The sequence below is a fragment of the Populus trichocarpa genome, chromosome 17 (genome assembly GCF_000002775.5).
Source record: "Populus trichocarpa isolate Nisqually-1 chromosome 17, P.trichocarpa_v4.1, whole genome shotgun sequence".
NCBI lineage: Eukaryota > Viridiplantae > Streptophyta > Magnoliopsida > Malpighiales > Salicaceae > Populus > Populus trichocarpa.
The window spans coordinates 14,511,331-14,523,452 of NC_037301.2; the positions used below are offsets into that span (position 1 = coordinate 14,511,331).

The following is a 12,122-nucleotide window of genomic DNA, read 5'->3' on the forward strand; positions in this document are numbered from 1 at the left end:
TAAAAATATTAAAATCAGGACTTTGCTCTTCATAAGTCCATGGTACAAGAGCACAAGAGATAAATTAAAGAGGCATTACATTGAGTTCCTGAAAAGACAAGCAATTATAAAAAAAAAAAAATTGATGTTTAATCATCACAGTTATTAAATTCAATCATATTTGGTATGCCGTTGAATCTATAAAAGAAAAAAATTAAAGAAAAAAAACAAAATGATATCATCTAAATAAAAATAATAAATTTAAATTGATCTAATAACTTATGAATTTACCCAACCAGCTAATGATTCAAACTCTAATTAAGGCTAAGTTGCATCTCGGATCTAATAATAACTATATTAATAATTATATAATCTTTATTATTTGTTTCTATAATCTTGAAGGTGTATTGTTGTTTTATTAAATGTATATTAGAATTGTGGTTAAAATTCTATTTATTTTTGTGTTTTAAAAATGTTTTTGAAAAAATTTGAAATTTTTTTATTTTTTTTAATTAATATTTTTTTAGTATTTTTAGATCATTTTGATGCGCTGATGTTAAAAATAATTTTTAAAAAATAAAAAATATATATTATTTTAATATATTTCTAAGTGAAAAATATTTTAAAAAATAATTATCATTATACTTGATAACATAACAAACAAGGTGGGTTTTTTTTTATGGCTTTCACATGGAAAAAACAGAGAAAAGCGTGGAAACTTGGTTTTGATGGTGATGTTTTGTGCATTAAGTACGTTAAAAAAAAATAATAATAAACCTATCACACCGAACCTAATTAAGGAAGGAAGATACACGCACATGTATAGGAAAGTGCAAAGTTAACCTACGTTTGGTGAAATTTGGGTTTCAGTTGTTCGATGAGATGTCTTTCTTGCAAGTGAATGACTACTTTATTAAGAGATCTAGACAAGAGACAATTTCCCTTGTTGCTGTTTGGTGTTTACAAATCAAAGCTCAAACCAATTTTCAGAAGGTTACATGGCAATTTGATCCATGGATTTCACACCAATAACCCTTTGTGAGCTTCAAAAAAGAGGAAACCTTCTCGTCTTCTCCGTTTCACTTGCAGGATTGAAGGGTGGAGAATGCTTTTCAGTTTTCAATTCTTCTTTTCAACATGAACTTGGCCCCTAATGATCTACATATGTACAGGATTTCAAGGCAGCTGTTTTTATTGTTCAATGGGCTGAAATAGATCCCTGAGCCGATATATTCTTCGCATCGAGCCTCGTTAGGCTGGACAAGTTACATACTTTTACAACTTGAGTACGGCTGGGATGAGCATAAGCCGATTCACCTGAACTAGAATTTTAAAATTTAACTAAATTGAATATAAAAATGAAATTATTTCGTTGCAAACTATGTGTCTTGTCTCCTCTTAAATGTTAAAACATAGAGAATTAAATACAAAATAATATTTTGAGGGTTTATATTTTATCATTTTGCATGTGGTTGGATTTGAAACCCTAATCCACTGTGAGACTAGGCTATGTACAGGCCAATCCTAGTGTCTCGATCGAGTCTTAAGTACTCTCAAACGTTTTTGTTAGATTTTGTTTTGGGATTTCAGTGTTTCAATATTCTATTAATTAATGTATGTATATAAACTGCATTTTTAACTTTAATTGATATATAAATACATGCTCTTTGATTAATAGATTCATAAATCTTGGGGAATTGCCCTAACGATACGGATGATGTGCTTAAAATCGTTTACAAAAAAAGCTTAGTCTATTCTTGTAGTAGGATAATAAATAATTAATAACTAAATAAAAAAGCTAGAATTGTAATGGGACATGTTTAGGTTCGGGTTATTCCCTCCTCCATCCCATATGTATGGTGGAAAGACTTGTTTTTAGACAAGTTTGGAAACATCGGCCAGCCCATATTTTTAAAAAAATCAATTTATTAAACTTGATTCAATACATAACTTAAATTATAGTTTAGGTTATTGAATGGGTAATGTAATTCAAGTTGATTTAGGTAAATTTAAAACCATTTTATTTTAAGATTTTTTTTTTAAATAGCTGAAATGATGTTTTTTTAAGAAAAAAATTAAATTAAATTAAATTTTGATTAGAACAATTACGTTAATTATAAGTTGATCTTTTTAATTAAGCTTAAAACATGGGTCAAATAAATTAAATTTCATGTTAACTTGCTAGCCAAGCTAAGTTTAATAATCGAGACGGTATCCATCAAAACATTGATGTACATGTGTCACGTATCACAAAGCCTAAGACCGGTACTATGTGATAGTTGCATAAGAGAAAAGCTCTTAAAGGTAAAAGAAGAAAAGGAAAGGAAAAGGGGCAGATACAATGGAGCAATTTAAGCAGAAGGAAGGAGGTGTCACCTAACATAACATCGGGGAAGAAGAATTCAATCAACATTGAAATGAGTGGCTAAGATCTTTCTCTAAGATATTCCTCTCTTATATATTCCTTCTCCATCCAATGCCAAGAAATATTTATTACTGGTTGGTTCCATGCAAAATGCTTCTGCCATGTTAGCCATCACTGTTCTGGTCTTGATTTATCTACACCCTCTTTGCTTGGTTGGTTGGTTGGTTGGTTGAATGGTGGTGTGTGTGGGTCATGTTTGGTCTGAATTTGTGGCTTACAGTATTTTCTCTTTGCTGTGATTGTCAAATTTTCAATTCCCCCTTTATTGAATTTTGACTCCCTTTTCTTCTTTTATATTATTATTATTGATTTCTAATTTTCTATAGAAATTGAGCATCTTGATATCAATATTTTGACTTTATTATCTACATATTGATTAGTTGCTCACATCTTATTTTAAAATCCTACAACTTCATTACATAGTTGGCATATTTCATAACAATATTAAGTTATTGAATTGTAAGATTAACTTGAATTAATTAATTTTTATTAAAATAATATTATTTTATTTTAAAAAAAAAAATTCATTTGTGTTGGTTTAACTCAGTACAATCAACTAGGTTACTAAGAACATAACCGGATTAATAAATATTATTTGATTAATATAATTTCTGAATTAACTTAAAAACTAGCTCGGATTAAATTAGGAATTATAAATTTTTTTAGAATTAAACTATTTAACAAGACTATATATTTTTTTCTATTCTATTTTCTATATAAAAAAAAACGATAATGCCAAATATTTACGTGTGTGTGCCACAGGAGCCCAAGTTTGTATTGAGTTAGAACTAAAAAGACCACACCATCATGTGTAATAGTACAGTTCAAATATTTGATTTATATGATCGTTAATTTTACTGCTCGTAAGATTAGTCAAGATATGTGCAAGTTAACCCGAACATTCACGTTAATTAAAAAAAATATATTGTTTTAAAAAAGTTTAAAAATTAAGAAAAAATGGAGATAGCGTGGTTTAACAAGGAAAAAGAAAACGAAACATTTGCTTTTATCATTATATATATATCTTCTCATTTGCTTTTTTTTTATTTTGGATGGCTCACCTTCTTCTCCCCGCACCTAATTTTCTCCTTCATGTTATCCTTATTTTTGCTTTAACAGGAACATGTATTGTCATCAAGGCTAATGGCCACAGGAGTTTAGAATCTCCTAGGTGAATGGGACACCTCAAAGGCAGATATTATGATGCATCATGCTAGTCTCTTCCAAGCTCTTCTACAAACATGGATTTTTAGCTTTTTTTTATGTTCGATAGAGATTTTAAAAAAAAAAAATTAGTTTGGTGATATATTAATATAATATTTTTTTTAACATTAAAATATTATAACTATAAAAAATATTAATTTAAAACTAAAAAAATTATTTTTTTTCAAAACTATGGTTAGAATGACTTTGTGCTAGTTAGGAGTCGAAGTAGTTGAAACCCCTTGAAGGTTTGAATTTTACTTAACCATGATCTAAGCAAGTGCTTGGTTTCTAAAGATGTACGTGGAGGATACCAAAATCACAAGGACGGTACAATTATTTATCTGATGAAAGGATATGAAAATATTTTTTTCTCGACATGTAAATAATAATAGAGATGGAAAACATCATCCGTCTCATGAAAAATCTGAAGATGTTATAAATAAAAGTTCATATTATTTTTTTGATTTAGTATATTTCTTTTATTTTTGTTGGTAAAATCTAGCATATTTATTGATCAGTCAATTTTTCTTTTAAGAAAATAATATTGAATTTACCTCTCAATAATATATGTTTGACTTTCTATTAAAGATTATAACTCTTCTATTAACAGCTTCTCTAAGAAAATATTTTATTATTAAACCTTTTAGCTTTTAAAAATCATTATAAAAAATATGTATTTTAAGCCAAATTTTATCTTTCTAACTCTTCATTTTATAAATACCAATTTTTTTTTTTTTTATACATGATAGAGTTTCTTTAGAGCGTCTTGAATTTCATCATAACATGTTAGCCAAGAGTTATTTGAGGTCAATTTCTCATTTATCATAATTTATTTAAATCATTTTAATTAATATTCTATGTTAAAGAACTTATATTGGATATTAAATTTCAACAAAATTTTAACTTAAAAAACTAAGTAGATCCAATTTTAATTTGACCTTAAATATACTCATTAACAATGTTTTAACAAATTTTCCAATAATAACTTTGAATTTTTTTTCTAAATGAAATTAAATTGCATTCTTGATAGGAAAAAAAAATCTTCTTATTTTAAATTAGTGATAAGAAATTTTAAATTTTAAATTTTAAAATGTACACTCTAGTCAACTCAACAACGAAGAGATTAGATTTAATTTTTGTGTAGGAAAACAAGTAGTTAAACTGTCCAACTATTTAATAATTTACTTTCATTCGACAATAATTAATTAATAGGCCAGTTCTTTTCTCATACTGAAATATGATTTTATTTCGATTGGATATAGTATATCTATGACAAAATAAATAAATTAAATTGCAAACCAAAATAGTAGTATAAAAAGCAAGCTCACCCAATACAAGATAAACACTTTAGTAATTAATTCATAAAAAAACACCACTCAATAATTCAATAATATATATATATATATATATATATATATATATATATATATGACGTAGAGAGAATAAAAATATTATCGTACTTGTAATTATAGATAGATGGACACCAAACGTTATCTTTCTCCTTTTTTTTGTAATGGTAAAGATACTTTGATTTGATATAGTTGTGCTGTCATAGACATCTGTAAAAAGCAAAAGGAGCTGTCCAATTAGATTTTCAATGTCGGCCACCTCTTTCAGATAAAAATGAAATGGGATCTCCCTTTTCAATGAAATATTGCAGAATTATAGTTTTATAATCCTAATTGGGACAGCTATCCAGTTATAGCTTGACAGCGTTAACTTATATCAAGTTCAAAACTATGCTTAGACCAAGTCAAGCAAGATTGATTAAATCATTAGATTTACTTGGATTTTTAACTCTCCATGCTAGTTTGAGTTTTAAAATAATGTAAATAATATATAATTTTTTATAAAAAAATATAAATAACAAAATAAACAAACAAACAAATGAATTCAATAACATTAGGAGTCATTAGATTGAGATTTTAACATAAAATCATTAAATAATCTCATAAATCTTTTGATTCCCGTATATTTTTAAAATTTTTTCTTATTACTTTTTAATATTTAAACTTAAGCATAGCTTAAAAACGAAAAAAAAAAAGAATCGTATAATGGAAGAGAGTGGTTCATTATCATGCACATGCACTTATGAAACTTTTCCAATTATTTTTAAACATATTTATTAAATTTAGTATGGTTTGATCTAAAAACTTTATAATTTAAAATTAACTCTAAATAAATTTTAATTTAAATATAAAAATTAGTAATTTAATCAAACTCAATCCAAACTTAACCGATCAGAATTTATTTTTTTAAACAAAACAAAATAATTTTTTAAAAAAAATATAAATATACATCGATCTAATGACCCCATAATTTAACCTAGTGTCTCAATAATTCAATTTTTTTTATATAGATTAATCTAGTAACTCAATTAACATATTTTTTCAGATTAAATCCTAAATAAGATAGGATAATTTCCATGTTCAAAACCCAATACTTTTAGGTTTTAGAAAAAAAAAAAATTGAAGGACATAGTCAAATTAGTGCATCATATGAGATCATGATGGATCTAAGATGGTTGAAAAGGCAAAAAGTTCACTCTACACTTCAAAATGAGGTCATCCTTTCCTCCCAGCAAGAAACTCTCAAAGCTAAAAAACAAAACTCGTGGATATAAATTTTTGAGAATTTTTTTTAAAAGAAATAAAAATGAGTGGCTAAGCAGTGATGTGTATCCGCTTTTCTTCTCTCTCTTCTCCTTAGAAAATACACGTGGCATTGTTGATAAGCAAGGGCGGCCAGTGGTGCTTGCGTGGCAAAAAGTGCAAAAGTAAGTCACCTGGCTCTTTTTTAATCCACAACTCTTGGCTAACCTCCTCTCTCTCTCTCTCTCTCTCTCTCTCTCTCATGGTCACGCACATTGTTTTTTTTCCTTTCTTTATTATTTTAAAAACAAGTTGTAGATATTTTAATCTTTTTCCTCGTCACAAAATATCAATTCGGATTTTTTGATAAACAAAATTTGTTTGTTTTTGCATCTTTAAGCTAAGCTTTCCTCTATCACAGCTGTCTTTTTTACAATAATTATTAAATTTGATCTAAATGATAAATTTACAATTTAAATCCTAATCAAGTTTAATTTAAATCAATTTGATATTAATTCAGTTAAATTTAAATCATAATCATGTGACATGGATTGAGTTTTAATTTTTTAGATTTTTAATAAGAAATATTTTTTTGTTTTTCATTTTTAATTACTAAGCCATTTTTAATCAAACTTTTAAAGTTTTTTTATATAGTTATTAAACTAGATTGAGTTTAAGTTGTTAAATGTTTTACTTGAAATTATTGTAAATTAAATTTTATTTTAATATTAATTCAATTAATAAAGTGTAACTTTATTGATTAATTTCTTTCTCAATTAATTTAATAAAATTCGAGTTGTTTTTATGTTCTTACAAGCACCCAAATGATACTATAAAACAAAATTTTTTTTATTATATTTTAATAAAAAAAAATATTCTTTGCATTTTTTTTATTGGAAAGTGAACCGACAATATTGGAATAATATTTATTGTATTGAAAAAAATAAATATCTTTTCTTTGATGATAATGAATTGAATGTTTCTCTAGCAATCGCGATCCACTGACAGGTGACAGCACGAGGTATGAACGACAGGTAATGTACTGGCTAATTTAGACCAATCACAGAAGGGTTTGTGATGCCTACTGCCTCCCCAACGTGGTGCTTTTCCATGTTCATGAAAGCTCGATAAAGTCAGTATCATCTTTTTGTTCTTCTTGCATTTTCTAGTACTAATTAAGAAGGGGAAATAGGAACAAAACTATTGGCAAAAAATAAAATAAAAATGGAAAAGAGCTGGAATTATGGAAAACTCATCCTCTCAATTCCCTAGATTTGTTTGTCATTTATTATTTGAATTAATTATTTTTTTTAAAAATAAATTAATCAAAAACTAAGTGTGTTTTTGATACCGCGGTCCAAAACATTTTTCAATTAAAAATTTATTAAAATATTTTTTAAAGTATTTTATTTATATGGCCAGCAGATCAAAGTAGTTGAAAAGTACATTAAAAAATTAATTTAATAATTTTTAAATAAAAAACAATTTAAAAAACATGTTAAAACTAAAACACAAACACAATTGACTTCAATTAATATTTGTCTAGTTAAAACTAAAATTGAAAGAGAACTAAAATAATAGGTATTATTAATGTGAAATTTATAATATTTAACTTCTATAGTTATATATATATATACTTTCAATTTATGATTTTATTAACATCAAAATAAATTACTTTCAATTTATTAAAAAAAGTTATTCATAAATTTTTTTCACCCACAAGTAACAAGTAATTTTGTCCTCCTCACAAACCCTAATAGCAAGCCAAAGTGAACTGAATTTTCTCAAGAGGCAAGAACTATTTAATCTTATCATCAACAAGCAAAGAGCATCTAGAATCACTATTACCTTTTCTTCTTCCCCCTTTTCTTCTCTATTCCTAAGGAAATTAAACAACATATATACTCCATAAGGCAATGGAAAAAAATAAAAATCTAAAAATATTTGTGGCTAATAGAGAGGTGGACAAGACCAAGTGCAAGTTTATATAATAAAAGGAATTGCTTAATTATCCATAAAAAATAAAAATAAAAATAAAAGAAAAAACTGGCCTCCATGTTTTTCTCCACCGAATTAAACATGCTTGCCTAATAAAAAGGGAAGACACAAACAAAAACCCAGATGCCACGTGTCCAGCTGCTCTTTTGACGTGAGCCACAAGATTCCATTGAATTCCCGAGCTTTCCTATCTTAAAGCTTTCTATCTTAAGAAAATAAAAAATAAAAAAATACTTCTGACGTGGCGTCCTTCCTTCCTCTCTCTCTCTCTCTCTCTCTCTTGTTTTTTTTTTCATCACAAGCCAAATAGACAGGCAGACGCTCACCTTTCTCTCTCTCTCTATCTCACTCTCTCTCCCTGTTTCTTTCCCTGTTTCTTCACTTCTCTAACTTTGTTGCTTGTTTAGTTCTTTTGGGTTTCTTTTTTTAGCTTGGTTGAAGCCAAAAGCTTCAATCTTTCTAGGTTTTTGTTAGAATATTAAGCTTTGACTTCATTGCTTTGAAGGGTCAGGTTGCGTTTTTTGTTTGTGTCAGAGAATAAGTGAAAGTGGAGAGATATATTTTTTGGTGTTATTATGTTAGTTTATGAGTTTGAGGAAGATATCATCAAGAAGGGTACTGTAAGAGTTTCTTTAAGAAGGGTATTTTGAGTGGTTTTTTCAGCTATGGCTATTCAGGTATGAAAATTAAGTTTATTTAACTTTCTTGTTTATTTTTGTTGGATCAGTGCATGAAATTGCTAAATTTTGAGGGTTGCTTTTAAAATCTTGTAATTCAAAAGAGTTGCGAAGAAAAAATGATTTTTTTTTTTGCTTTTTTGTTTTTGTGGCTGTTTGCAAGAATTCATTTACTGAAGTTAAGGAAAGATGGATCTAAAGTGTGATCATGTAATGAATACTTGTGTTAAAGCTCTGGTCTCGATACCTAAAGTGTAAAAAGATTCATGTTGTAAGAACTTGTGTGGTCTGAAAGGGACTATTTGTGGCAAGTGGCAAGATTTATGGTTCATGTTGATGTGTCTTTTGTCGGTCTATATAATTACACAAGCAAGTTTCTTTACGAGTGTAGTTTTATGGGGAGTGTGATATGGAAGTTTCAGGTAGGTTTTGCTTTGGTGAACATTTGGCCTGTTATTATTTATGAATACAGTTCTTGCCTTATTTTCTCGCAACAGAAAGCAGCATAAGCACATTGTAATTGTTACTTTAGTTGTATTTTAGTTTAGATTTCTATGAAATATGATGATCATTTGATTCTTCTTGTTGAATTTTACTGTATCTGCTTAAGTAATGAATTTAAATGGATATTGAATTGTTTGGAAGTTAAAAGAATTGTATACTTAGTTCAATTAGTGAATGGAGATTAGTGTGATGGGGCTGGTAGTGGTGGAAGCGGGAATATCTTTCTGATGACTTTGTTTCCCACAATTTGATGCAGGATCAGTGTGGAGGGACTCGATCAAATCTGGTTCTCCCAGCAGGCAATGGAATTTTACCGAGTGCTACACTACAGAAGGCAACTGACCACCAACTAAAGGAGCAGTTCTCTTGTGGGAGTGATTACTCTCCCAAGGTTCTATTCTTAACATGTTGGATATGAATTATGATTGATCTTATTCCATTCACAAATATTACTCGATACTCATTCTATTGTTGTTTTTACTTTAATTAGGCGAGGAAACCTTACACAATTACGAAACAAAGAGAGAGATGGACAGAGGAAGAGCATAAGAAGTTCCTTGATGCTCTAAAGCTTTACGGCCGTGCTTGGAGACGGATTGAAGGTATAATTTGTTGTCAAGTTTCTTAATTAAGTTTATTTCTTCCGTGACTTGTGAATCTAAATAATTGTGTGTTTTGTTTGGCAGAGCATTTAGGCACAAAGACTGCAGTTCAGATTCGAAGCCATGCTCAGAAATTCTTCTCTAAGGTTTACTGCTCTTATTCCAACTTCTGCTCTCTACTACCATAATATATAAATACCCTCAATTAAAGTAAGTTGGATTTTCAACGAGCCCCCGGAGTGCGAGTGATCTTTGATGGGTTCATTTTTCATGCTTAATGTTTCTCTTACACTATCTTTTTATTTGAGGCAGGTTGCGCGTGAATCTGGTGGCAGCAACACTAGCTCAGAGGAACCAATTGAAATTCCTCCTCCCAGACCAAAAAGAAAACCTATGCATCCTTACCCTCGCAAATTGGCACATCCGCTGGAAAGAGATCTTCTAATTCTTGAGAATCCGCTAAGGTCTTCATCTCCAAATTTTTCCATTTCAGAACAAGAAAACCAATCTCCTACATCGGTATTGTCTGCGGTTGGTTCAGATGCCCTTGGTTCCACTGACTCAGACATGCCAAGCCATAGCTTATCACCAGTTTCATCTGCTGGTGGTGTGCGTCATGTTGATTCGTCACCTGAAGACAATGGATCTCCATCACCACCAACTGCTAGCTCAGCTCCTGACGAGCAATTTCCCAAGGTATTGGCAAACCCCTTCAAAGGAAATCAGGTTTTTACTCTGCTTATGATGTCTAAAAGTTCTCAGGTTGTCCTAAATGTTTTTTTCTATTTTCTTTAAGGTCCAGAAACTTGACTCATTTCCCAAAGAAAATGTCTCTTCTGAAGAACCCATTACTCTCAAGCTCTTTGGAAGGACACTATTAGTCACAGAATGCCATAAACCATCTTATCCAAACATGGGGACTTCTAAATTGTCGCTGCCAGATGCCACTGAAGAGAAACTTGTGCAACCATTAACACTGAACATCACAGCTGCAAAATTGCAGTCCAGGAATGAGGAATCCACTTGGAGCCCGCTGCCTCATGGATCTCATGGAGCATTATATCAAATACAATTTAAAAAGGAAAACTCAAGTCCCACAGAAAACGACTCTGCTGCTCTAATGCCTTGGTGGGGTTCTTATGAAGGCATGCCATTTCCTTTCATACCATTTCACAAGCATGAGCCTGCGGTGGAAAATTTAGATTCAAATGGAGATGAAGTCCAAGATAAAGAGATTCACAAGGAAGTATCTTGGACTGGTTCCAACTCCGGATCAGTGAATGAAGGGGAAAATGTTGATAAAATTATGGATGCTGAGACTGAAAGTCACCAATTTTCTTACGAGGAAAAAGAGCCATCTCCATTTTTGGAGCTTAAGCCAAAGAAGAAATCAGCCTCATCTGGATCAAAAGCATTCAATGAAAAGTGCACGAAAGGGTTTGTGCCTTATAAGAAACGGACTGCAGAAAGAGACAGTCAATCCTCAACAATAACCGGCGAAGAGAGGGAAGAGCAAAGAATCCGCCTTTGCCTGTAGTTAGCCTCATCGAACAGCCTTAGTTTCCCTTAACTAGAACATATAACTTTTTTGAGCAAGTTGAGGATCATGGACTCTGAGAACATCAGTTGCTGGATGAACTCGAATCAGAGGGGGAATGGTGCTTAAGCAGTTGCCATCTGCAGCTCTCTAGATTCTCATCTTGTTACTTGGTTTTTCCACCTTCAACTGTTTATATCTTTATTTCCTCCTTTTCTTGTACGCATCATGTTCTGTCTGTCTTATTTATTTTCCTTTTTGATCCTCTGGATTACCTTTCTGGTCTCATATATTCTTTTTCTTCTTTGAACTGTGAATCCCTTAGCCACCTAGCTTTGTTTTGGCCTCTGTACAAAATCATAAAGCAGTACTTACTGTATTTACCTTCAAGCATTAAGGCAGGTGGTCTCTATGAATCTGTCTTTCCATATTGTCTCCTCTTGCTGTGCATATATGGTATACCATCTCTTCAATTTTGCAATGATTGGAACGAGGAATTAGTCAGCATCTTCTTCGGCTATTTTTCAGATAGGGGCGGACCAAGATTCTTCCATGAAAAGAAGAGAACGGAAACTATTATACAGATCAATGATTTTGGTTAAA

At 30.1% G+C, this 12,122-nt stretch overlaps 1 protein-coding gene across 1 annotated transcript; it reads left to right on the top strand.

Annotated features, from left to right (window-relative positions):
- Nucleotides 1-8,482: 8,482 nt before the first annotated feature.
- Nucleotides 8,483-11,949, top strand: LOC18106485 (protein REVEILLE 1). Its single transcript, XM_024588828.2, has 6 exons — nucleotides 8,483-8,876; nucleotides 9,637-9,771; nucleotides 9,871-9,982; nucleotides 10,067-10,128; nucleotides 10,295-10,678; nucleotides 10,779-11,949. The coding sequence occupies exons 1-6, from the start codon at nucleotides 8,865-8,867 to the stop codon at nucleotides 11,517-11,519; spliced, it is 1,446 nt and encodes a 481-aa protein (XP_024444596.1). The 5' UTR covers nucleotides 8,483-8,864; the 3' UTR covers nucleotides 11,520-11,949.
- The last annotated feature ends 173 nt before the right edge of the window (nucleotides 11,950-12,122 follow it).